This window comes from Pavona decussata, unplaced genomic scaffold, assembly GCF_977016875.1.
Source record: "Pavona decussata unplaced genomic scaffold, jaPavDecu1.1 SCAFFOLD_143, whole genome shotgun sequence".
In the NCBI taxonomy this organism is placed as follows: Eukaryota; Metazoa; Cnidaria; class Anthozoa; order Scleractinia; family Agariciidae; genus Pavona; species Pavona decussata.
The window spans coordinates 479,844-507,014 of record NW_028145556.1 but is presented as its reverse complement, the minus strand read 5'-3'; the positions used below and the strand labels follow the sequence as shown (position 1 = coordinate 507,014).

Here is a 27,171-nt window from a genome sequence, read left to right as displayed (position 1 = left end):
TTTTTTTTTTAGCTGCTCCAATAATGGATTTAATTCGAGTGGATCTATGGATTTTAGTGAAACAATTGCAAAACGACTTGAAATAACCCAATTGGAATTACCGGTAGCTATTTTAAGAACGGACACCTCTTGAAAGCAGACAACGTCGGGATATGGCAGTGGTCACACTAGTGGAAGTCGCGTTATTAAAGTCACGTTTTCACGTCACATCTGGCAAGTCATTGATAAAAATTGGCAACATTTCATTAACAAGGAAAATCGTTCACTTTTTGTGCACTCTAAAGAACGCTGCTAAGAACTTTTCGATCCCATGAGCAGATTTCCAGCCGTTCTTCGTAACAGGTACATAGAAAACGGCCGAAAACAAGCTCATTAGGCCTAACTATTGTCATGATACTAGATGCAGTCACAGCTGGATTGTACCAGGCTTGGCAGCTCATGTGATCACGTGTTAAGGCTCTCAGACCTGATACCACTTCTTATCTTTGTATTTGAGTTGCAACTGATGGGCGGCGTCTGCGAAAGCTTTGGCTCGAACGTTCATTTGTTCTGTTCTCACCTCCAGCTCCGACAACTTCTCTCCTCTTTCTATAAGAGCCTGAAATCAACCGGGAAAACTGGTTTCAATGTCTGCAAACCATTTCCAGTGCCATGTAACACAATATGTACATTCATCTACGCGTAAGAGTTTTCATTCGTTTCAATTTGAAAACAATAGTACACTCTCCTTTTTCGATCGCTGGTTACGGTTAGTGTGTGAACAGAAAGCTGAACTGCATGAAAAGATCATCCTTTTCCCTCCACTTTCCCGTGCTTACCTAGAATGCAAACCACCTATGGTAGGGTTTGTAAAAACTCCTCCGATTAAGAAAGCAACTTCGACAGTTTACTTGTGAGCCGATGGCCTAGCCGTATTTTAAACCAAACCAAAAAAATCCCCGTTTTCAAATAAAAACGATCTAAACTAAATACGGATACATGAGGACAGAACCTCAGATTCTATAGGCCTTCTTCGGCCAAAGTTACGTGTAGTTAGAGTCAATAATCAAATGTACCATACAATTATTACTGAGTTAAAGCTTTTGTTGCTGCGTTGGTACTTCCTTTAAGAACAAGGGATAAATTCAGCAGGTGTTAAATTCAGCTTCGGATATAGACCCCCATCATCGCTCCAGGCCACTGGAAGTGAGCTCTCTCACTCGAACGCCCCCGAGGACCCGGAGAAATAATAGGGAACTAAGGCCCGGTTCATACGTCGAACTTTACATGAGCCGAACCTAATACCTATTAAGGTCGACCCAAATAATTAATTTCGGCAGTTGATTCAGATGTCGAACCTAACTGAAGTCGAACTTAATTCAAGCTAAAGTGAGAAAGTAGATTTTCGTGGTCAGCGGCTGTTATTTTTACTCAACAAGATTTAAAATGGCGGGAAAGATGAATTCTGACATGGAAGAACTTGTTTGGTAAAATAATAAAGCACGGCTCCTACTGGTCAAGATAGGAAGAATATGACCTTCAAAGCTAATTTGGTCTTACGAGTACGTCTTTCAAAGATCTCCCTTTTCTGTACGAAAGTAAGGAAGGGTCTTTGAAGATCTCCCTTTAGCAGAGGCAGATTTTCTATCAAGTGTCATTTACCAGGAGCCATAATCAGGGATGGAGACCGTAACGAGATGCCATTTTGACTTGTGGGCCTGTCCCCATGTGTTGTACCAAAAAAATCTAATGTTAGAAAAAAAATGCGCCATACGCGCGCGCGCGCACGCGTGTAAACGGCAAGAATCGCGCGTGGAGAAATTGAAATTTTTTTTTCTACCCGTTCAAAATGGCGTCCAAATTTTTAAAATTCTGCCAGGGAATATCTCCACAGTGCCCACATTTAAGGAATAAGACTCTCACAAAGAAAAGGTAACAATTGAAAGAAGACGGGAAAAGTTGGAATAGGCGGCCTATTGATCACTTGACTCTCACAGTAAAGTCAAAAAGGCGCCAAAACGGTGGCGCTGCGTGCGTTGCTACTGTTGAATGAATGAAAAAAGCTTACACTTTACGGACATGTACTCAGACAGGCAAGGACTTTTTTATCTTAGGTGAATTTTTTCTCAGCTGCTTTCCGTGTCACATATAAGGTAGTAGCCCCACGCAAATATGCGTGTATTCACGCGGGTATATGACGTGGGGGGGGGCGATTTTTTCTAAAAATAGATATTTTTGGTACAACTCATGGGTACCCATCCCTGATTATGGCTCCTGTATTTACTCGTCTGAATTGTTTTAGGTTAGGCACAGAAGGGCGATATTCCATAACAAACCTCAAAATGTTTTTACGGGTTTTTAGTTTGTTTTGTAGTGCCGACATTCTTTCGCGGAGGTTGACTTCTGAAAGAGTTTTATTATAAGGTTATCGAGGTAACCTCTGTTGCGTAATCTCTGTTTGAATAGAGTAATGTTTTCTTCAAATGTTGTTTTTGAAGATTTTGTTCTGAGAAGTCTTGACGCTTTGCCTTTGATATAGCCTGTATTGGAAAGTTTCTGTCGGTTTGAAGTGCGTGTGCACTTCAAGAATAGATTCTTTTTTTTTTTAATCTTTCGCATCTCAGACAAGTATATTCAGTTGTTTCGAAACAAGAAGAACAAGCACATTCCTCTTTTCCCGCCATCTTGTTCAGAATGAAGTCCTTTGCGCATGCCAAGCCGATGGAACGCGCAGACCTCTGGGATAGATATAATTTATGTAATTTATACGTAACGTATGCATTTGGTTCGGCACATGAAAAGTTCGACGTCTGAATCGAAGTCGAACTTTTGCCGTTCTATTCGACTGGCGCAGTCGAATAGAACGGCGGGTCGACCCAAATACAAATCTGTCGATCCTAACTGATTCATACGTCGATCTTTACATGCGCCGAACCAAATTATTAGGTTCGGCTCATGTAAAGTTCGACGTATGAACCGGGCCTAAAGCAACGACAACTGCGACGGCTACGGGAAGAACACAAAACAAAAGGCTTAATGACCAAATCGCTCTGCACGTGCGTTTTGCATTTTGATACATTTCTTTGTCGTCCTCTGCAAAACAACACCGTGATATAACCAAATTCAAGGTTTTGTGAAGAATGTGAGCACACGACGGTAAATTTTTCATCCTCTTTCTTAACTTGAACGCCACGCCTACCAATTTGGTTCCTGGGTAGTTCACCGTTTCTGTAGAAGTTGAATGAGTTTAAATAACCGACAAGAAGCACAAATGCAATAGTGTTATATTTTCAAGTGACGTTTTCGTTGTCTAAGCGACTGTAATCGAAGGCTACAGTTAATCTCACCTGTTTGTTCCTGGCCACAACTCCAGCCAACCCACTCGACGTTTCCTGTAGTTTCTCCATTCCAGGTCCATTGAATCGATCTGTCAGGCTGCGAGACGCATTCCCGCTTTCTGTGCCGACTGAGAGGGTTAGAAAGTGATGAGGAAAGAAATTATTACCAGTTGACAATCAGCATGATCACGGTTTTATTTCACTTCAATTCAGTATGTGAGTTGAAAGACGCTTTAGGATGAATTAAGATGAATTAGCTTCAACTGTACATTAACTACCTTTTATTGCACTTTTTACTAGACTACCAGCACTATCCTTTTTTCACAGAGATAGTATGGATGTGGTAAGGCCACTGAAACACGCGAGAGAGCGCGCGAGAATCCCCTGCTGCCTCGTGTCTCCTCGCGAGACTGAGCGATTTTTGCCATCGCTCAGAGAAACAAAAGATTACTCTTAATATAGTTTTTGGCTATCAAAGAAATTTGCAATGTTAGCATCATTTTAATACTGCTTTGCGAAAAAGAAATCTGTAAATAAACAATTATAAAAAGACCAGAAAAAACGACAGAAACAAAACAGCGAAACATATAACAATAAACGAGGGTTTTAAAGCGTTGTCGTTTGCTCGTCAACTGATACTTACAGAGTTGTTCCCTATCAAGTGGTGATACAGCAGAGCTGAACAAGCTGCTAAAGAAGCCTTTACTTGGTGGTTCAGGGGTCTCCACAGCTCGGAATAATGAGCCTTGGTTTTCTGTTAGCATTCTAAAATAGAGCAGCAAATACAAGTTAAATGTGATGCATCACTGAAACAAAAGGAAATAAAATGTGTTCAACTACAACGAACAAAGTAACATTTTGCTATAGAAGAAAAATGCCGAATAAGTGATGATGAGCAATAAAAGCAACGCGAATGTCAAGATCAGAGAAGATATAGAGATAGGATGAAAATATTTACAGTGTTACCTTATTTTCAGGCAAGAGGAAATTGAGCAGAGGTATAAGTAACTGGCTAAAACGGCGTTTGAGAAACTTACTCGACACTAACCCATGAATTGAACCAGAGGGAATTTTTCTATCATAGTTTTTATATCACATCAGTTTTTATATAAAAATAACAGGAAAGGAGGATTTTCTGAAGTACGAGGGCACGCATATTTTTTTCTTCCGCGACTTTGTTTAAACAACAGAGGTTTTTATACTTGCTACAAGCTAAGAATTCCAACTTACCCTGGCCTGACAAACATTGAGAGTCTTTGGATTTCAAAAGGTGAGCACAATATCAAGGCTTGGGCATCTTCAGAAAACACCAAGGTTTTGAGAAATCTACGAAAAAGAACAACACCTTCAACTATGAGAAGGAGGTATGACGACACACCAGAAGTGAGAAGAGAACACTCTATTCTATCACGTGCCTTAACCACTCCTGTGACACATCATTTCTAACCTGTATTCCTTCAACAGGAATGAGCATTCCACGTCCATCAGCGGTGACAGGTTTGGTAGGCTTAGTGCAAGAACTTTTCCATTACTATTGAGACACAATAAGCAGCTGCTCCCTGCAAAAGAAACAAAAGTAACTAGTTACACAGATAAGACATAAACAAGTGTGAAATAGCCTGCGTAGTTGGCGGTATTGTCTGCGCGCGAAGGTAAGTTTTGGCGGCAAAGCTGCCACGAGTGGCGTAAGCCGCGGGAAAACAAATCACCTCTTCCCCATTCCTCTCGCGGCTTCGCTGCTCGTTCGCTCAACTTTTGCCTTCACCCAACATCCTACACACTCCTTTCCTTTGAAGGAGTTCAAAGAATATCCACGCCTTGCCTCTAGTTCTACAACGGTTCTTTGGACAAGCACAATACCCTCTTCACCTCGAGGGTGTACTGTGAGGCCCACAACTCAGGTAAAAAGGCCAGGAGATTTCACAGCAAGCTGTGCGGAATATTAGGTACTGGCGGTGCGGCAAGAGCAGGTTTATCGTTCTCACTGTCATACTAAACACCTGCTAAAAATCACTTGATTTTACCTTGAACAACAACAGCTGACGCCTTGAGTAACACAGCCGAGTCATCAGCAATATTTGCTTCCGAGAAGCTCTTTGGATGTGAGTGAGATGTGGGTAAAGTATATACCTGAGAATTGAACCAAAAATAGGATCAGACCTGGAATGTACCTTAATGTTATTTTACCCTCATCTTCATGTAAAGGCGCACTCTAAACTGTAAAATTCTGCAGTGAGTTCCTGCTCAAATGTTTCATGAGACTCACGAGAGTTTTCTCCCGTTTGGCTCCGGCTTGAGAGTCGTGAAAGAGTTTAGCGGGTTCGCAGCTGCCGTAAATCTGCAGCTCACGCTGAGCTTTTGTAAACTATCGCGCTCATTTGGCCCAAGCACTGAGAGTTCAAAACTCTGAATGCAAATCTCATGACAGCGCCTCTCGAAAAAACTCTCATCCTCGTTTGGCCCAGGTTTTAGATGAAGAAATTAACTATTCTTGAATCTTCTGTTACAACTGACCTTTGCTTCTCTTTCTGTACAGATAACAACAAAGTGTCTGTCTAGTATCTCTCTTGACAATATGGAGTTTCCTGAAAAACAAAAAAACAAAAATTCAGAGAGCTTGTCTGACCACAGCTTCTTAAGTTTGAAATGAAAAACGTGATGTGGCCATCGGGGCTTCGTGTTAAGTTACTGTACAATTAATAATAAAAATATTCCACGAGCGCGTGTTTGATACAAGATCAAACATAGCCAACAAAGTGCGTAGCGCCTCACTTAAAGCTAAGTGAGTAGCTTAAGAAAAAATCTATTGACAAATACTTTGTTTTCTCATGCCATTGGATTAACGTTTGCGTAACCTCTCCTCATTTCTCAAACATCAGAACCATAGGAAAGTAACTCTTGCAGGCCCCCTTAAAGAGAACCTCCGCTTGGCCCAGCCACTTAGCTCGATTAGCTTGCTATTTCTAAGTGGCTGAGCTCTCTTCCTTAGTAATTTTTTAACACTATATAATTTCTGGGCACGAATAAAGATTGTTGTTGTTGCTGTTGTGACATAAGCCAACCTGTGGCTTAAACATATATACCTTAACCTGACAAAGCCAAAGAAAATCCTTTTTTCAACAGTAGTTGAGTTGCACAATCGTCCTTAATACTCACTCTTATTCTGCTGTGAATCTTTCTCCTTCCAAAACTGAAATGGTGAAGGGAAGAGATGCCCCTGGCCATCTAGGATTGCCATGCTTAGAATGACCCCAGCTTTAGGCTGGAATAATGTCCCTGTAATACAGTAAGAGCTGGTTTAAGCCTTTAAAGTATAACTCAGTGTGGAAAGGTAGGGTTCGTCCTGTTTACCGGTATGGAACAAATAGAATTTATGCCATTTAAACAAGATCTTATGTAAGGGTCGCTACTGCAGTACCATTAAGGGGGGAATTTCTGTCCTTGCCTAAACATTATCAGTAGTACAACATACACAAGATGAAGTTGAACTTTTCAATTATGTTGACTTATCACCAAAAAACCCTTGTGCAAATGCTTTTACATCTTTTGTATCAGGGCCCCTTTTAAAGGGGTCTAAAGATACGAAACAACATCCTAATACCCTCCAGAGGTACCTTTTCAAAAATTTAGCTTGACTTCCAGATAGTCTGAGATCCTCCACTCTTTTTTTTTTTTTTTTTTTTTCATTTATTTATTACAGTTCATGGCACATAAACAAGGAAAAATAAATATAAATAAATTAAAAAAAAAAAAACCAGGCCATTGCAGGTATGCAAAAGAGTCAAAGTCATCATGCATGGCAAACCGCCACAAACAACTAATTACAAATGTACTAAGAATATTATATGAACACAAACAAAAAGGTTAAAAATTCAAAAATAATATCAAAACCGAAAATAGCGATGTGGGATACGATTAACTAAATGAGAAGACTACCAACCCAAGAATTTCCTTACATTTTGTTTAAATGGGAGGAGAATGGCTGACAAATAAAAAGGAGGCGACTGGCTGACACTGAATGGACCATCTGTGAAACACGCTAATGCAAACTGCCTTGAATGATATGACTGGGTTACCTGTTGTTATAGTCAGCACAGGCTGCGATTCTCTTTGTTCTCTGACAGGCAGGTTAAGCACCACAACAAATACATTTCCAAGGGCCGTTCCTACCCACAGACATGGGCTGATCAAGTTGTCTGTAAACATACAAGGCTTAAATCACTTACCGAAGAGTTAGTGCAGAACACTAAATGGGACACTATCCCGTTTGAATTGGAATTTGGAAATGTTGGCTTTTGAGGAGAGGGGAAAACAAAAATACTTGGAGAGAAAGCAAGGACGAGAAAAAACAACAACCTCAACCCACATGACGCCAAGTCTGAGGATCTAACTCTGGCCACATTGGTGGGACACGAAGGCTCTCACCACTGCGCCATCCCTGTTCCCCCAATACATCTCTAATGGAGGATGGTTGTCAAAAGGTTTTTGCCTAAAACACAAAATCTTCCTCCACTGACATTATCAAGCTCTCTAACTACAATGTCTGCAAGTGTACATCTGGTTAACCTTGTGGACCCAGAGTGCCAAGAGGGTCCACTATCATTCCTGGTGCTCTATGTGATATTTGAGGTATTTATTCAGTCAGTGACACAGGCATACTCAGAAAAAGGAAATCGAGTTCTCTCAACAGGAGTTGAACCTATGACCTTCCGATTACTAGTGCGGATGCTTTACCACTGAGCTACAGGAGACTCATCCACATTCAATTCCTAGCTGTATGCAGGGTGTTTGTCACATGAACCTAGTTTAATGGTTGACCGTACATACCATTCTTTTTAGTGAAGGTGCATGCAAACTGGGCACAGCTGATACTGTCAGGAGGGCCACCATCCAGGTTTAATCCACTTATTGTTCTCTGCCGTGTACCATCTACAACTTCATTACCATCCTGTGGTTCACTAAATTTATTACTGAGTCTTCTCACTGGAGGAGGTGGACGAGGTGGCCGGCTCTTCCTCTTTTCAGATTTTGAGCTAAGATCAATGTGGAATTCCCCTCCTGTGCCGTCAGCATTAATGTTAAATGTCACAGGGGTTCCAGGTACTACTGGAGTCATAGCTGTTGGTGTCACTGGTGATTCTGACACAGCTGTAAAAATTATTACAAAAAAATTTAACGTGAGTGGACAAGGTAACAACTACCTTGAATATGGTTTACATAATTATTATACACTCACCATTCTCAAGCATTATTCAAGGAATTGTTTTTCATGGATGAAAGCATATGGATGTACATGTTATTTAAGAGCAGAGATGAGACACCCATACACTGATGAGATCAAATTTAAGGTGAGTTTGCATTCTGTTGCATTTCAGAGTGAAAGACACGTGTAAAATTGTATTTATTTGGTCTGGCCCACCTTTGAAAATGGAAGCCTCTTTTGATCACTAAGTGATTACGTGTGGTGCAACACATTGAACCAAGAGATGAAAAAAAAAATACAATTTACAGTAACTAGTATGTAACAATTATTATCTTTCTCTTTGTCACCTCCTTGAAGTCATACAAGTGTTTTAATTAGCCTTGAAACCCTTACCACACATGTCCTGTGCTGATAACACTGCGATGAGTTTCTTTTGAACTATATCAACCAGAGCAAGACAAGGACCATTGCTGATGGAGATGCTGCATTAAAGAAAACAACAGGCTTGCAAACAAATGTTTATCACAGCAGCTTCATCAACAATTCCACAAAAATGAGTTGTAAATGAGCTCATTGAGCCAAAGAAGTGTGTTTGTGTGTATGGAATCTGTTTGAGCAGAACCAAGTGCTCATGTATTGTAAGGTTTGAGTACAGAGTCTGCTAAAGTCCAAGTATCATGGGGTTTTAGGTATCTTTTGTTAAAAATGATGAAATAAGACCTTCAATCAGCTGCCAAATAATTCAAGAATGACGAGAGGAAAGAAATCAACTCAATTCTTGAAAGGAACAACTCGTGATCTGTTCTAGCGCATCAGTTTGGAAACAAAAATGTGAGAACTTGAAAAACATTAGTCTGACATTTTTCAAGTTTCAATCCATACTGCCTACTCTGTCTCTGGCCAGAGGCACTAATCGACAGTTTTAATGAACTGCGGTGATAATTTATAACAAAGTTGACAATTATTTCTTTGTTTCTGCTGAAAGACAAACATTTTTGGGTTTTGAAATGACAGCAAATTTGCATGATACAGACTTTTACCGTGCCTTTCAATAGCATACAGACTCTGACCTTCAAAACCCAACTAACGATTTCTACTGCTGTCAATCATAACTACAGCGACAACTGACTGACCACAAAAATACAGAAACCGACAAAGTGGATCAAAATCCGCCAACCATAGCACAAGAACATGACTTTTAGACCCTGTTGAGCCAAACGTTATTTTTTTCTAAGAGGTCTACTGTAGTGATTGACAGCAGTGAAAAGCGTAACAGTTCGTTGAATCCTGCATGTTATTGAAAGGTGCAGTAACATTTGCACCTCATTTCAAAGAGAATGACTTCAACTTACACTCCAAATTCTGAGCTCACTGCCAAATTGCTAACAGGAATGACTTCAGATCCTGCTGATGAAGTTATACAGCAGACTGTGGGCTGAAATCCTGGTGGCCTCTTGTACAAACCAGTTTTACAGGTTAGAACAGGACAGGAAACGGGCATGGAGGCTGAGCTAGGGCTTAGTACCAGACCCTCTCCTTTGTCTTCAGTTGGGCTTGCAACTTCAGAAGCAGAGTCTGGTGACAAGTCTGGACTAAGGTCAAACAGCATGTTGATGTCAAGTTGCTGCAAGCAAAATAAAATAATATTTAACACCATTAGTCTTTTAAAACAAACTGGCCTGGAGAACACACATATATGTTTAAGCCCCATTCATGTATGCATCACATTTATTGGTAGCTTCTGTACTCAATATTTGGTTTGGAGGACCATAACTAAAGAAAACCAAGGCACTCTTGATTGTTGCCATGTAAATAGCAACTTATTTCACCGGTCTGCAGCAAACCTCACAAGTTATGTGTGTCGAGACTATAAGTTGGTCTGAGCCCCCTCATTTTGAATAAAAAAATATTCATTGTGCATAACAAAAGCCATGAACACCAAAAATAAAGATAAACGTTCCATCATGTTATTATGGGGCTTTAAAGCGCATTTTCATGGACTAATTCTGAAAAAAAAAAAAAAAAAAAACAATAAACAAAACCCACAACCTTCTTTTGACACTAAAGCGTGTCACATGCATTGGCCAGCCCATAAGAAGCCCATCCCCTTCAACGTAGTGACCACCGCCACTAACAAGTAGTTATTGGCTTGAAACATTTGTGAGGTCATAATTAACTTTTATGGGAACTAGGCAATAAAAAATGTAGCCCAAAAAAATGCTGGTCCATTTCAAACTATCATATATCTTTTTTGTCTATCAAATAGCATGGGGAAATCAATCAAATGCTAACCCATGATTAAAGGCTACCCGAGGTTTTATCTTGCTCATTAAAAATGTTTTTAAAGCTAACAGTAAAGGACAGACAAAAATCCTGTTCAATAATCTTTATTGATTGGTACATAATTAAACTTGCATCAAAGTTCATGTTAATCCAGGATTAGGTTACCGGTAACCAGGCTTTGTGCAACTAGCCCTGTCATTCTTAACTTGTATGTCTATCAGATTTAATCAAGAAATGTTTACAGTAACATGTTTTTAAGAAGGCATACAGACAAATTTCCACTTACCACAAGTTCTAATGTTTCTTCTACTGTGCTAAACTGGTACACTATTACATGACTAGTTCCAGCCACCAAAAGTGTCCGACTTCGCACACAAAGCTCTATCATGTTCACAGCATAGCAGTCAATGTCCACTATAGATGGCGGGGAATTCTCACTGCTTGTTCCACTACTGCCTTCAGACTGAGCTTCTTTGCCATTTGTTTCAATGTTCTCACTTGGGTTTGCATTCTTCTCAAAAACTTTGCTTGTTGACAGTTTGTAGAGACATGTTAAAACAGCTAAAAAAAGAAAGAGAATTTTAAGTCAGCATGCACATAAATCTTTGCCACTGAGCTTTTCCTGTTTCACATGTCCCCTTTGTTTATCTTCAAAAACTTAACCACAAAGTAAGCTAATTAACAGTTTTAATGTTTCAGGCCATTACTGTGACAACATGCAGAGTTTTTATTGATGCCTCTCCTGAACATCCAGCTTACCGTTATATCATTTGGCTGGTTGCACAGTAAAGTTCAATTTGAGTTATTTATTTAAAAAATGTCTGGGCACCATTTTTGCTGGTTATTTGAAAGATTTACAAGGGCCATCATCTTTCAGGTGGAATTTATTAGATTTGCAGATAACTGTGTGAATTTATCCAGGGATGAGGAAACAAAATACTAAAAGATGAAATAGAGTAAAAATAAGTCATTCAGGTGTACACAAAAATAAAAATTTAATCCACGAAGACAGAAATGCCAGTCATCATTTTTTATCACCAACACAATATACAGAACAGACTGTTCAAGGTATCAAAGATTTCCCTGAATGCTGGGAAATTGAAAGTTTTAGTGACCACAATAATATAATATATACAGGCAAAAACTAACGAAAGAAAAGTCCTACGTTTCGGCGACATCTTAGCGCCATTGTCAAGGGAAACTAAAATTAAATATGCGATTGCAAGAGTACTGAGAGTTCAGAGTCACTTATTTGCATAAGTTAGACAAAGACCTTAGCGCAAATAGAGTCTGATTGCACATTTAAACATGGTCGTAATTGTTTAATGAGTAACATCTCATTAATGAGACAATCAAACTTGTTCTGGCATTTTTTCAACACCTTGAAACAATTGCGAAGGTCATCTGGAATCCTGCCTGCGTGTCTATTGTCATAGTGTTTGCGCACTGACGAGGTCTTGCTTCTATGTCCATCAACGCATACGAACAGATGGCCACGGGTGTATCCGACATAACCAGCATCGCACTGGTCACACTTGAAGTTATACACAACGCATTGTTGATCAATGAGCTGAGGCTTAGGTTCGCTTGTCGGGAACTCCTGGGTGATCTTGCGGCTCGTAAACACTGGTTGGACAATAGTCTGGAGCTTCACACTGAGATCTTTTAACTGTGTCTTCACGATATCAGCAGACTCCTGGTCTTTAAAGGGTATGACGACCCGAGTAGTGTTTTCTGTCGTAGATTTGGACAGTAATGGAGGCTGGTCGGCGACCTTTAGATTTAGAAAGGTTTTAACAGTGGAGTCCACAAGGTGCTTGGGATACTTCAATTTAGAGAACACGGACTTCAGGCGTTCGCACTCCTCAGTGAAGTAGGACCATGACGAAGACAGGCGATATGCACGGTCAAGCATAGTTGTCAATAGGCCGCGCTTGTACCTATTATCAACATGACTGTGGTAATGGAGAAGCAGACCACTGTTTGTTGGCTTCACGAACACTTTAGTTTCAATACGGGGCGCCCGGTTTAGAAGTTGAATACCAAGGAAGGGGAGCATTCCATCATTTTCTACCTCCATAGTGAACTTGATGGCGGGGTGGGCGTGGTTGAGGGTGTTGAGAAAGTCCCTAGCTGTAGACAAATCGGGCATCACGGTGAGTGTGTCATCAACACTCGACCATGTTTAAATGTGCAATCAGACTCTATTGGCGCTAAGGTCTTTGTCTAACTTATGCAAATAAGTGACTCTGAACTCTCAGTACTCTTGCAATCGCATATTTAATTTTAGTTTCCCTTGACAATGGCGCTAAGATGTCGCCGAAACGTAGGACTTTTCTTTCGTTAGTTTTTGCCTGTATATGTTTATCTAAATCATTGTTGATTAGAATTCTCAAACGCGATGATCAACTACACTTGTTCCGGAGTCTCGAAAAGTGTAGCAAGAAGCAGATTAATTGCGATTGTTCAATCGAGTTTCTTAGACTCTGCCAAAGTTTCAACCTTACACCAACATTCGCTAGGGTTGACAAAGACAAGACATCAAAGTGGAAAAAGTCCTCTGAATCCTATAGCAAAAATGTTCTTGCTGAGGAGCTCCGTGCCAAGATCAAACAGAGTGAAGCCCTCAGAAGTGAGATCAACTCCATCTACTCTAATATCCGCCAAGCCTGTAGTCTGTTTCGGTACACTTGCGTTCTTCACATTATCAGCGGTCTTCGAAAGGACTACTACCACGAAGTCATGTCTGTGCACACTCGCAAGATCTCAAGGTTACTTAACACAGAAGTCGATGTCGACGAGCATATCACAAACATCTCCTCACATGAGCTCAGTTTCTTTCAGAAACTGGTTCTCTGTCGAGGCCTAAAGTTCGCCATACCCCAGCGTATCTCAAACGTTGAGATTAAGGCGAGCTTTGAGAAGGCCTACTGGAACTTGGAACGGCATCTAAACAGTGAGAACTCTAAGGAACTGGCTGCCGCCACATTAAGATCTGTAGCTCTTAACTACATCAACCGTAAAGGTCTGAGTCCTCCTAAACAGCTTCTGTCAGCCATTAAACAACTAAAACGCCGTGATGATATCGTCATAACAAAACCAGACAAAGGCTCAGGCGTCGTTGTAATGGATAAATCGGAATATATACATCTACTATCCGAAGCTTCTGTCAACGACACCAGCAAATTTCGTCCCATTCCTTCTGAACGACAAAAAACCCGAGGCAGACCACCCAAACACTATCATCCGCTTTTAGCAAAGGAGACTCTTGTACAATCTACCATCACTAGGATCCTTCCCCACGCTGTGGCCCAGTCTCTTCGTCCGACCGGTTCTAGACTGGCACACCTGTACGGGTTACCGAAAACACACAAGGAGAAATTAGCCATGCGACCAATCCTATCAGCAACCAATACGTATAATTATGCCCTGGCGAAATGGTTGGACAACATGCTCAAGCCGTTGTCGTTAAATCAGCACACAGTCACGGATATTTTCGACTTTGTGAATGAGCTACCACGAGACCTCAACATAACACCTGGTGATTTACTTGTGTCCTATGATGTGTCCTCTTTGTTCACGAATGTACCTTTGGATGAAACCATTAAGATTCTCGCAGACAGAGCCTTTAGAAACAACTGGTTTAATTCTGAGTACAATTTGAACATCTCGAAGCAGGACCTTATTGATCTTTTGGGTGTGGCCACCAAGGGACAGCTTTTCCAATTTAATGGTTCCCTGTATGAACAGATCGACGGTGTAGCGATGGGATCCCCTCTTAGGCCCTTGCTAGCCAATGTATTCATGTCGTCTATTGAAGAGAAATTAGATGTGGAGGGTAAGCTGCCACCTTATTATCGTCGATATGTTGATGACACACTCACCGTGATGCCCGGTTTGTCTACAGCTAGGGACTTTCTCAACACCCTCAACCACGCCCACCCCGCCATCAAGTTCACTATGGAGGTAGAAAATGATGGAATGCTCCCCTTCCTTGGTATTCAACTTCTAAACCGGGCGCCCCGTATTGAAACTAAAGTGTTCATGAAGCCAACAAACAGTGGTCTGCTTCTCCATTACCACAGTCATGTTGATAATAGGTACAAGCGCGGCCTATTGACAACTATGCTTGACCGTGCATATCGCCTGTCTTCGTCATGGTCCTACTTCACTGAGGAGTGCGAACGCCTGAAGTCCGTGTTCTCTAAATTGAAGTATCCCAAGCACCTTGTGGACTCCACTGTTAAAACCTTTCTAAATCTAAAGGTCGCCGACCAGCCTCCATTACTGTCCAAATCTACGACAGAAAACACTACTCGGGTCGTCATACCCTTTAAAGACCAGGAGTCTGCTGATATCGTGAAGACACAGTTAAAAGATCTCAGTGTGAAGCTCCAGACTATTGTCCAACCAGTGTTTACGAGCCGCAAGATCACCCAGGAGTTCCCGACAAGCGAACCTAAGCCTCAGCTCATTGATCAACAATGCGTTGTGTATAACTTCAAGTGTGACCAGTGCGATGCTGGTTATGTCGGATACACCCGTGGCCATCTGTTCGTATGCGTTGATGGACATAGAAGCAAGACCTCGTCAGTGCGCAAACACTATGACAATAGACACGCAGGCAGGATTCCAGATGACCTTCGCAATTGTTTCAAGGTGTTGAAAAAATGCCAGAACAAGTTTGATTGTCTCATTAATGAGATGTTACTCATTAAACAATTACGACCATGTTTAAATGTGCAATCAGACTCTATTTGCGCTAAGGTCTTTGTCTAACTTATGCAAATAAGTGACTCTGAACTCTCAGTACTCTTGCAATCGCATATTTAATTTTAGTTTCCCTTGACAATGGCGCTAAGATGTCGCCGAAACGTAGGACTTTTCTTTCGTTAGTTTTTGCCTGTATATGTTTATCTAAATCATTGTTGATTAATAATATAATAATAATAATAATAAAAGTCTTTATTTCCTCACAAGATAAAAAATACATATCTCATAATATAGGAAAGGTGAATGACAGGCAGGGTGGGGGTATCACACAACCCTTTAGTTAGGTGATCTTCCTTGTGGCCATTAGTTTACAGGCTGTCTATGAACATTTGTGTGTGTGTTTTCTCTCTCACAAATACATGGCACACAGGCTCTGTTGTAACAATGGATCTGAATTTATCTAGTCTTACCTGACGAGGCTGCCCAGAACTTCACTGACCCATCAGAATGACTGAAAAACAAACAAACAAAAAAACATTAGATTACTAAGTCTTATCTTACACGTAAGTTCTTATGCTCATGACAAACAGAATACTGATTAATTTAACAGTCAATCTATATCATGTGTGACTAATAGTTTTAAAATTTGAACAGAGTTTTGAAGTTCACATGTCAGTTTTGGACATCGCCAGCAAGATTTCCAAGATTTGTGGCTTTAAATTGATGGATTTTAGAACATTCTCAAAAGTTATTGAAAGTTTAGGAGGGGGGGAGGGGGTTGCTTTTTAAAAGGTCCCTAAGGTAATTTCAAGTTTGAATTATAAGGTGAAATGTTGATGTAAAACTAACCCCATTCAATAAATTTTTAAAATCAAATATTTTGAAATTAAAATGGGAACTTTTACTTTGTAAACAAGGTTCAAATAAATGAACATCTTTGCAAAAGCGAATGCAATTTTTTGATAGGGACACACAGACAGACTTCTTTAGCAATACTTTATTTGTCAGATTTGCTATTAATGCCAGTTCAAAGTTCATACATATGATCATATATTTTAAATTGGATAACTGCAGGCTGGTAAAGCCCTTAACTCTAGAATAAACCCTAATAAAGAAATACTTACCCAGTGACTATGAGTTCTGTGGTGGCATTCTGTTGTGGTTCCGCAACAATTCCTCCTACTATTGGCCATGGCTTTACAAAAGAATTCAAATAAACATGTCAAGATTTATAAACAGTACATGTCTACAAGCTTTAAGCAGAAAGCAAAACATGAGCAAAAATTGGGAGGATGTGCTCACAAACTGGCTGCACGGTACGGAAACCTACTTCACATGTTACCCATCAACTCCTTCCTGTAAAATGACTAATCAAAAATGCATGAATTGTAAAAAGCACAGCTTGTCAGTTTAAATTTGGGGGATTTTCAGCGACAGTTGACAGTAATGGAATTGAAATTTAAACAGCAGAACTGGAGTCCAGTACACACTGTTATGCCATTTCCTATAACATTTTTTGGGGGTGAAAGAATCAGACATCACTTGCCAAACATCTAATATAAAGAATGATAATTATTATTATGCCAGACTTTCAGCCACTAAAGAAACCCAGAACACAGCATTGTAACAAAGGATCCTTGTCATTATTATAAAATAGTTATCGCATACATGTAACAAGAAGACACTTCCTTTCTCAAGAACACACCTGGGGTGAACTGTTTTCCCTCTGTAAATGTCTCTTTCTTATGCGACTACCAGTTGCAGCACTCAGTGCCTTTACAAAATCCCTTGGACAGTCACTACAAAACTGTGTGCATGTCACTGGAGACTCATGAATGTTAAATGTGTAGGGAACTTCAAATGCCGTTGACCTGTTAAGATAACACGAACATCACAAAGTAAATGGCAATTATTTATAATTACCATCAGGAGGTAAATCTTGAACACAAAGCTGTCATTTCCTCTAAATATAATACAGCTATGAGCCATTATCGTTTCTTTAAAATTCTACCAGGTAGTTTGGGAATTAAGCAACTTGCTTGAACCTTGTGGACCAGGTATGGTCACTTTTCTCTTAAATTGTTTGTTTGTTTTCCAAATACAAAATTCAAAATATTGGTTAGGGGGTGGGGGTCAGGAGGGTAGTAAACTGCAAGAACATAAGGTATACTTTCATTTACAACTTGACAGATGATAGAGAGCGGGAGAAAAAGGATCAGAATCACCTCTTTTGTGTTATAATTTGAACATTTTATAATGCCCGTGCTTATTAACATATTTGAAATTAATGCAACTAAATTATGTGTTTTCAATGGAAAAACTGTCAGCTCAGAATACAGGATATAAATACAATAAAGAATGCTAAATAATTTCCCTAATTAAATGAATTAATTAAATGCAAGTTTTAAGGAGTCAAATAATGATAGGGGAGATTGCACACTTTTTCTGTCAAAGCCCTTTTGCATCAAAGTTGTTAAAAGGTAAAAGGTGGTTAAATTTGCTGTGTCAGTGGGGAGTGGAAATGAATGTTTGGTTTATCAACAAAGTTGACAACGTAACTTGACACCGTAAAGAGATTCGAGCGCTGACATTTCAAGTATTATCCCTTTGTCATCGGGAATCCAATTAAAAAATACACTGCAAATAACAACTGTAACTTACTTTGCAGAGGAAGAAAGCAAGTCAAACACCAGAAGCTTGTGTGGTGTTAATACTGCAACAGCTCTTGGGTCTTGTACATCTGTGATGAAAGATGGAAAAGGTATAATTATCTTCCAACGGACACAGGCTACAAGTATTGAGCAATTGGAAAACCAAGAGACTAATGGAAGCCAACTACAATGTAGCCAGTCAGACTAGTAAAATTCAGTCTTGGCTAGCAGGTCTTGTGCCTTCACTACCTTTTTAGCCTAGTGGAAATTGTGAAGCACTGGAGTACATGTACATGTACCATTTTTAGGTTTTGACTGAAAAATCTTACTTACAGTATTTGGATTAAAAAGTAAAAAATATATATATATATATATATATATATATATAATAGTAAAAAATGTGATCATAGAAAACAGCACCTCCCCCCTGCCCCTAGTCTGGCCAGTGGAAATTTGCTTTTGGCCAGTGAAATCAAACCTGTAACGTCTAGCCACTGGGCTAGTAAGCTGAAAAGTTAATCTCAAGCCTTGTAAGGGTAAATACACCTTTTCAAAAGTACATTCTTGACTAGTAACAGTCCTTACCTTCTCCCCATGGTGTAGATGTAATACATACAAAGTCCTTCACTGTATCTGTGCAAAGTACTCTCAACGAGCGACTGCCCTGCATTAATGTCAGCCCTTTCCTTTTACTGCTGCACGTCCCTCCCGAAAACAAGATAAATGGGTCACTGAAATTGAAGGACAAAAAACACTTTACTTAAGTGTCAATGTTTTTAGCGCAGAGCACTAATTGGGGACACTTTCCAAATCGAATTGGAATTTAGAAGTGTTGGTTAATCTACGGGGAAGACAAACCACTATTACAGTTTTCAAAATGACAAGAGAGATAATAGAATCGTGTATTAATATCTGAGAAGGGGAAGAGACGGTAATAATCTAAATGCAGGAATATACAATTGACCAGTGAAGAGGGGAAGGGGGGGATGGGGTGGGACGGTGAGAAAGAAAGGAAGGGAAATCCTGCAGTAGTATTCCCAAGGTGAGGAGAAGACTGAAGGAGAAATGGACACTGAAACAAAATTTTGCAATAAAACAGTACAAAAAGGTGGGAGCCACTGGAAAGAGGGAATTCAAGGTAACTGGGATCAAGAGTTATGTGATGCAGGAGGTTTAAGAGGTTTAAGAGGGTGCAAGAGGGATAAAAATGTTGCTTTGAGAATAGCAGTGTGAATAAGACACATACCCTGAACTAACAGCCAACCACTGAACCTTGTAAATTGGTTGACAAGGTCTTCCTTTATCTGATTTGGCTAAAAAAAAGTTCAGAAAAACATAAATGAATTCAAAAGTCTTTCAATACTGGTCCAGTAATTTAATACTGACATGTTTTTAATATTTTGTATACATACTGTAACAATACTTGTTATGTGTTGCCCTGTAATTTTGTACAATAATTGTACAAATTATTTGTCAGTAATAAAGTTCAAGTTTGCTTCTGTAGTCAGTTGTTTCACTCGCAAAGTGACATAATTTAATGTCTGTATGTCAAATATTGACACAGTAACGACAATGCTAACATGAAAGTCTACGGCCCTTCATAAGAAAACGAAATCCCTGTTCACATGGAAATAATACTAATTCCTGTGAGTTTTGCCACACTTTAATAAAGATATTCAGGGCATTCAAGGCAACTCAGAAATGGCGTACATCTCATTATGATTGCTACTTTTATATGCAGGCCTGCTGGACGACAACTGTAACATGTTTTATGAGGTTGAATGGCATTGAACCAAGTTAACCAACCACCAGCAGTTGTTTATGCAGCAGTCAGGCCCTGTATTAACACTCTCAATTGAAGGGGTGCCTGGTAGATAGCTCTAACTAAATTCTGATGGACTGCTAGATTCTCCTTCCAAATTACCTTGCATTTGCTTGTAAAGAAGGGGAGAATTTGATGTGAGATCAAGAGTCACTTAGGCCTGGTCCAGACGCTGTACTTCACATGAGCCAAATTGAATTTGAAATAAATAGACAGACTGAAATTAATTAATCCAGCATGTCCGAAGAAAATAATTGTGGATTTATAACAATTTACGCATCTCATTCAGCACATGTGAAGTACAGTGTCTGAATCAAAGCCAGTCCACAGCCATGATTCCCGGCTGAGCCAGGCTGGGAAAACAGCTTCAGGAGCCAATCTGAATTAGAATGGCCGTTCTGAATTGATTCAGACACTGTTAATGCATTGAATTCGATTCCAGGGCTGTCACTAAGATTTCAAGTTGCTGGATAAATACAACAAGAAGTGGGAGAATCAAACAGCTAGGAATTCCATGCACCACTTTCAATTGAAGGGCTCAGGGAATAACTGATCTATTAATCTTTTGAGACCACTTTTTGTTGTTTCAGCTCAGATTTGCCATAAAATTGGGAAAACTTGCCCATCATCATGCCTTTTTACTCCAATTGGGCTGCAACAAAAGTAAAAAAAAAAACAATTTGGGGCGACATTTCCTAAAGGAATTGAGGGTAACATGGAAAAATCTAGCAAATCTAAGCAAAAAGCAATCTAAAGAGCTGGCTACCTTTGCAGGTTTATTTTGGGAACTTATTTTTCACCACTGACTAAGTCATTGTGACAGGTGCCTGGGCATGTGGGAGCCATCACTGGGTAGTTGGGATTTGCTAGCAAAGGAGAATTCCACCCAGGTGGGGAATGGCTGGCCACAGTACAGGCCCTTGGATACCCCTAGACTGTTGGTTTAACAGAAAAAAAAAACATTCTTCTGATTCGAGAATACTCACTATGTGGGCTTAATGTCTCCACTGGTTTGTCACTGCTTTTTAAACTCCATACTGTTAAAGTGCCGTCAGTGTGAGAGCACATGAATTGTTTTCCATCATTTAACCAATGTGCTGAGACTACAGACTATTGAAAAAGAGAACATATGCATAAACATGATTTGACAGAGAATAATCTGACCAGTTCACAGCTATGTATCAAATCTCTTGCCTCTTTAATTGATCCAGTCTGTGATTAATTGATAAGGATATAATTAGTTTCAACTAGCCTGTACTGAAACTGTCCTTCTTACCTGTGAACACATACATCTCTGTTCTGCTGTTTTCCCTCTGAGGGACCAAACAACAACCATTCCGGATTCAAAACCTAAAAGCAACTGAACAAACAAACAAAAAAAAAAAGACATCATCACCAGTAGATAAACTTAACATTAGGAGACTATCTTCCCTAGAGGACTGGCAGGATTGAAAATTACATCAAAATTATATGTAAAATCGCACAAACTTCACACTTAAAAGTTAACTTGTAGTTTCCCTGATAAACTTAGATAAACTTAACATTAGGGGACTACATTCCCAAGAGGATTGGCAGGATTTAAAATTACATCAAAATTATATGTAAATTTTGAACAAACTTAACACGAAAAATTTAACTTGCAGTTTCCTTGAGAGAGTGTGGAGCATTCTATGAACATTGAATGATGTTTTTTTTTTGCTGATTCTCTCTCTGCTTTAAATCAAATTAATATTAATAACTGCCCCTACCTTATTAGGGTCGGCAGGATTTCCACTAATATGTACAACAGGACCTGGATGAGTTTTACATTTTCTAGGAAAAAAAACAGAAACATTTGTCATTCCTATCACAATGTGCAGTGTATAGCACATATTATAATTCACCAATAAATATTTTTCCAAGTCCAACAGGTTCAATTATTGATCAATTTCTTGGTTATGATTTCAAGTCCCATTCGGTGCAGAGAACAAACTTTTTTTTTTTCGCTTTTCAAAAGCTAAGCACTCTAAATGCTCTAGACATGAATTTACAAAAAAAAAAAAAAAAGATAAATAAAATTACGGCAAATTCAATGGCCATGCAAAGAAAACTAGGCAAGAGGCTGTTTGCATTTTTGGAATTTTGGCGGTTCAGGTGGTTTATACAAATTATCTGAACTGTTGACTGTTAACTAACAGCAAGTTCTTGGCTCAGAAAAAGATTATTTTGAATCTCAAGGAATCAAAGAGTCAAACATTTGATTTCTTTGAACTTAAACTCAAGATGGACATTTGCTGCAAGTGAGCTGCACCTGAAGTTGTAAACAACTCAATCAGCTTTTCATGCAAGGATGTTATTGAATGCTTTGATGCAGTGAAAATGTTCCTAAGTGGTTTTCAGGTACGTCTTTTGACAAAGTACATTTGTTTGCTGTCAAACTGCTTATTGGTTTAATAAAAATACGTGTAATACTTTGATGTAAAAGTTGGAATTGACATCATGAACTATGTATAGGTACCCAATGCTTTGTATAGGCAGGTACATGTATATCATTGATAGGGAGGTGCAAAGAACTTTTCTGGATTTGAAACTAATGACTGGGAACATTTCTTCCAAAGGTAAATAATTTTTCCGTGGACTTTTTTTGGGAGGAAGGGTTTTGGCAGAAAGTTCTTAGAGTTTTGTGTGGACAACAGTGGATTTTTTTGGGTCATGTTGCAGCCTGACAGGACTTTTCTGGGGACTAACAACTTGGCTACTTTTGCATTTCCCTGTCACCAATATTCCTGAGAACCCCCCACCCCTTCCTTTGTGGTTGTCATTTGGAGTATCCATTACATTAAATATTAATAACAAAAATAGTATACATATGTATTACACACTATATTACAACTATATAATGATGATATAATATGATCTCATATGATCATATGATCATCAAAGTTTAGACCAATGTACTTACATTTCTATAGCTTTATTCCAATTTATTGTGTATCCTGATAACTGAAAACTCTCAATATTTACAACATGAACATTCCCTCTCTCTGAGCCAACGAATAGCCACTTCGACGAAAAAGGCAGATGCATGCAAGTTAACCTACAAACATAAAAATATACAAATAAATAAGAATAATCAGTACTACAGCTAATTAAACATAATTATCAATAAATCCTATTCATTATTCAATGTAACCAAGTTACCTCAGTGAGCGGCCTTACAGATGTACGGTGAACTACAAAAAGGTTGAGATAAAATTATTGTACAATATCACGAGGGAAAAAAAGTCTGATTATTTTTATCAACTACTGTAAGATCATGGTCAACTTAATTTGGTATTCTTAAAGTCCTCATATAACTGGACAAAGAAATGAACTGCAGAAGGAGCCCTTGGCTAACTTTAGGAATGCATGTTTGAAAGGATTACAACTTACTTTTCCCTATTAAATCTTAACGATTGCACAAGAGCAGGTTGTGCTTGTCGTAAATTCCACAAATGGACGTCCTCATATAACTGGACAAAGAAATGAACTGCAGAAGGAGCCCTTGGCTAACTTTAGGAATGCATGTTTGAAAGGATTACAACTTACTTTTCCCTATTAAATCTTAACGATTGCACAAGAGCAGGTTGTGCTTGTCGTAAATTCCACAAATGGACGTAGTCATCTTCACAGAGACTTATCAATGCTCCCTATAGAAAAAGGATCAAACCACAACTACCATTAACCACTCAATTCTAAAATTATCTCAATTTAAAAACTGAGGCTTAACTACAGAATAAAAGAGCCATTTTGTGCATTGTACAAGTATATTCCTGAGCTGGTTTGAAATCTCCACTACACTACAAAGGTACCTTTCTCAATCTACAAACCACTAAGTTGACCAAAGAGCCACGGCCAGCTGAACTGTACTACCAGCAAAGCTTCCACTAGAATAGCATTGAGACTCATAAGAGACAAACAATTAACCGCACCCGACAAGAGAATGGACCTTAGGGTTGACCCAGCCACTAGCTTATTGTTATCTTTTTAAGCATAGGATAAAACATTAGAGCAATGTTTCCTGAAAGAATTCAAGGCCACAAGTTAAAACTCCAGTGAATCTGAGCTAAAACAACAAAAAATGATCTGAAATGCAACATAGGTCAGTTTTGTTCTCAGCCATTCAATTTGTGAATAATGGTTATCTTATGAGCAACCAATTGCCACAAACCGCCTTGTGCTAATTACGCGGGATGCCCTGAGGGGCATACCGTGTCTAAAAACGGGTTGATTTCTTTTTTTTTTTCTTCTTCTTCTTCGTCGTAGCCACAAATCTGTAAATTAATTAATATTTATTAAACCCTCCCCTCTCCTACTCGGGATGTATTGTTCTAATTGTCGTCAATAAAAGCAGGCCAATCAAAATCCATTCTTGCTGCTTATATCGTGAGGGAGGGGACCCACTCACGTCTAACCGTGTGACGTCAAAGCATCATTTGATTTTTTCATAAAACCGGATTAAATTGTGGCGCCATATTGTTAACATGTTGTGGACTAAAGTGTGCCGTTTTCAAACGGAAATTTCACCATTTTGAAACGGTAAATCGAAATTGGAGAGTTCCTGTCGAAGGAATCGTGCTTTCTTTGACAGTCTTAGACCACGAGGGGAGACTGAAAGGAGGTCATTGAGAAGCTTAAGTTATTGTAATGGAATTTCCCAAGTTTCCGGTGAAACCCTAAGTGGTGTAACACAAGGGAAACAACGTAACGTGATCTTAGTGACTCAAACTATTCCATTAGCAAGGATGGTTTTATAAATCTGTGAAGCATACAGTTGGAATAAATGAATCAGCCAAAGCATCTCGTGTAAATGCCAGTATAGGCATCTTGTTTCTAATTTAGCTATCAGATGGCCAACCCCTACCCTCCGAGAAATGGCAAGTGGCTGCTTGCTGGTCACTTACAAGGAGATCCACTTTAGTTTTCACTCCACTTGGCTAAATATACCACTCAGGTTTTTCACACTCCTTCACTCTAATAATCACATTAGACAAACCAGTGGTTATCAAGAGCTGTAACAAAATAACTAATGCATGTCTGACAGAGGTCAGTGATCAACAGCCTTAATTTAGAAACACATAAGTTATTTGTATTTATGCAAAATGGACGTGTCCAAAATTGAGTGGATCGCAATCCTACGACACAACGATATTTGATTAAGAAGCATTTTTCTCACCTCATTTATGAGGAATATAAGTTCCCTAACTGCAGCGCCGCTTTCATGCTGAACGTGACACTCAACGCCAGGTTGACCCAAACTACACAAGATGCCAATCAAGGAAAAAAAATGTCTGTAGTTCATTTATAGACTATCATCTGTGCATTGTACACCTCTACTAGGAGCAAGAAACCGCATCTAAAATAAGCAGAGCAAATCTGCAGGTTATTCTCTCAGCGCCAATCTATCTTTCTTCGTGTTTTGCCATTGATTAATAACTCGTAAACAAAGATAACATTTTCAATGCTCAAGGTGTGAATTGTTTAATTTCCCCGTTTGTTTGGTCTTTAGAAGACCTCCAAAAATTGAAAGACGAGCAAAATAATGAATATATATTTGGTCGCTACAGCTCGTGACAATACTCAGAAAGATCTATATTTGGTGGACAATTTGTCGCAGAAGTCAATATCGCTGAATAAATTCATGTAAGCCTGCGGTAAATAGGGAACAAATAAAAAACAAATTGAAAAAGGTCATATGATTCTAGCGTGAGAAATGAACAGTTTATGAACTGTTTGTTTGCGTTAAAAGGACACATATAAAATTTGACCTTCCGTAAACCGTTGAGCAGAATCTATAAACATCAGAAGTTCAAGGAGAATTATTTATAACTACAAATTACTTCAGTTTAAAAGAAAATGTCTTCATCGGAAATTTCTACCCAGACAAGGATACATTCGGACAGAACCATCGTAAGCTCCGATGGCTAAAATACTCTGAACAGGGTCATAAGCTAGGCAAGTAGGCTGGAAGGGAAATCCATATCGGGAAGTCTGTAAAGATAACAAAAACATCCGTCACAGAGCAGCTATTGATAAATTTTACAATTGCTCATTTGCTTACTACATGCATCGCGAACGATATGAGAATAAATTGCAAACCTTCGTGAAAACGAAGTCTTCAGCTCGCAGTCGATCTGTTATCACCGGATCTTCCCTACCACTGCTGATGTTGCCCATTCTTCCCCCATGCCCAGACCGAACTACTTTGCTAAATCTTTTCATTTATATCCTAGCTGGGTGACATTTTTGTTCTCTCCTTCTCGCTGTGTACCAACTGTTGAAGATCGCACACCAAACATTCGCAAAGGCCTGTGGGAGTTTTATGTAAATATGAGAGCCCGGATGCCAAGCTACGTAGGTCGGTTGTGCATACGTACAAAAAATTGTACATTTGAACTCGACAGACTCTAAAAGTTTGTCACACTGACCCCAAAACGACCCTTGTGTTTCACGAATAATTGCAAATGATATCCAGCAGAATGAATAAATGAATGATTCTAAACAGAGTAAATTTTTATTTAGGTCCTTTTGCCCATAGGACAATTTTCTCGCGATGACTCGAAAGGCAGACCGTACTGTATGCTCTTGCAATCATCTTCCGTGAGATACTGGCCTGGCTCCTTCAGGGAATAATTCAGTATAGGCGCCAAAAACATGCATGTCATGTAGTTTTTTTTTTATTTTTTAATTAGTGGTATTTTTGTTTGTTGCCTGTTTTTGTTGTTTTGCTGCACAAAGTTTCGTCCTTTTTTAATACTTGTTAGAATTTATTTCTATTGTAACTGCTCAGTGTAAACTATCAATTTCGTTTAGTGTAAGTTACTTTCCGTATGGTTCACGGGCATTTTTGTGGGAAGATTCGGTCGTTTTAGCGTCTTCGACACACATTCGTCAAATAAGTTTTCGTTTGTCATAGATTTGTCCTTTTCCCCAACTTTCACTAACTCTTTTTACTGTGCTCCTGATTCATATCCATTCGTATTTTTTTGTGTGTGCCAATTATAGCACGCGGTTTTTATTAAACTGATGCAAGATCGACAAGACTCGTTTTAGCGTCAATGGGCTCAGTGCGATTTTTTCAAATGGTTAACTAAGTTTATTTCCTGAAGAAGTCTGTCCATCACTAACGAAATATTGGGAAAAATAGAGCATATAATCCCAATT

The 27,171-nt window shown here is 39.2% G+C and overlaps 3 protein-coding genes across 4 annotated transcripts; 1 reads left to right on the top strand and 2 right to left on the bottom strand.

Moving 5' to 3' along the window:
* LOC146466450 (syntaxin-binding protein 5-like) lies at positions 1 to 26,304 on the bottom strand. 2 transcript variants are annotated; one of them, XR_014868002.1, is made up of 28 exons: positions 26,107 to 26,304; positions 25,901 to 25,998; positions 25,184 to 25,265; positions 23,557 to 23,657; positions 22,931 to 23,065; positions 21,738 to 21,801; positions 21,266 to 21,349; positions 20,976 to 21,099; positions 19,414 to 19,480; positions 18,753 to 18,898; positions 18,178 to 18,256; positions 17,222 to 17,387; positions 16,641 to 16,711; positions 15,987 to 16,027; positions 11,090 to 11,364; positions 9,873 to 10,144; positions 8,914 to 9,002; positions 8,145 to 8,465; positions 7,394 to 7,513; positions 6,474 to 6,593; positions 5,832 to 5,902; positions 5,342 to 5,447; positions 4,765 to 4,876; positions 4,548 to 4,643; positions 3,961 to 4,082; positions 3,327 to 3,445; positions 125 to 598; positions 1 to 44 (listed from the first exon to the last, which is right to left on the bottom strand). XR_014868002.1 is itself a non-coding variant. In XM_085127325.1 (27 exons), the coding sequence occupies exons 1-27, from the start codon at positions 26,227 to 26,229 to the stop codon at positions 461 to 463; spliced, it is 3,342 nt and encodes a 1,113-aa protein (XP_084983451.1). In that variant the 5' UTR covers positions 26,230 to 26,304; the 3' UTR covers positions 1 to 460. The 2 variants fall into 2 exon arrangements, 1 of the variants encoding a protein (XP_084983451.1); XM_085127325.1 differs by having other exon boundaries at positions 1 to 598.
* Positions 11,943 to 12,967, bottom strand: LOC146466452 (uncharacterized). The gene has a single exon (XM_085127035.1). The coding sequence runs from the start codon at positions 12,953 to 12,955 to the stop codon at positions 12,065 to 12,067; it is 891 nt and encodes a 296-aa protein (XP_084983161.1). The 5' UTR covers positions 12,956 to 12,967; the 3' UTR covers positions 11,943 to 12,064.
* On the top strand, positions 13,448 to 15,733 carry LOC146466451 (uncharacterized). Its single transcript, XM_085127034.1, has one exon. The coding sequence runs from the start codon at positions 13,546 to 13,548 to the stop codon at positions 15,580 to 15,582; it is 2,037 nt and encodes a 678-aa protein (XP_084983160.1). The 5' UTR covers positions 13,448 to 13,545; the 3' UTR covers positions 15,583 to 15,733.
* Positions 26,305 to 27,171: the final 867 nt, after the last annotated feature.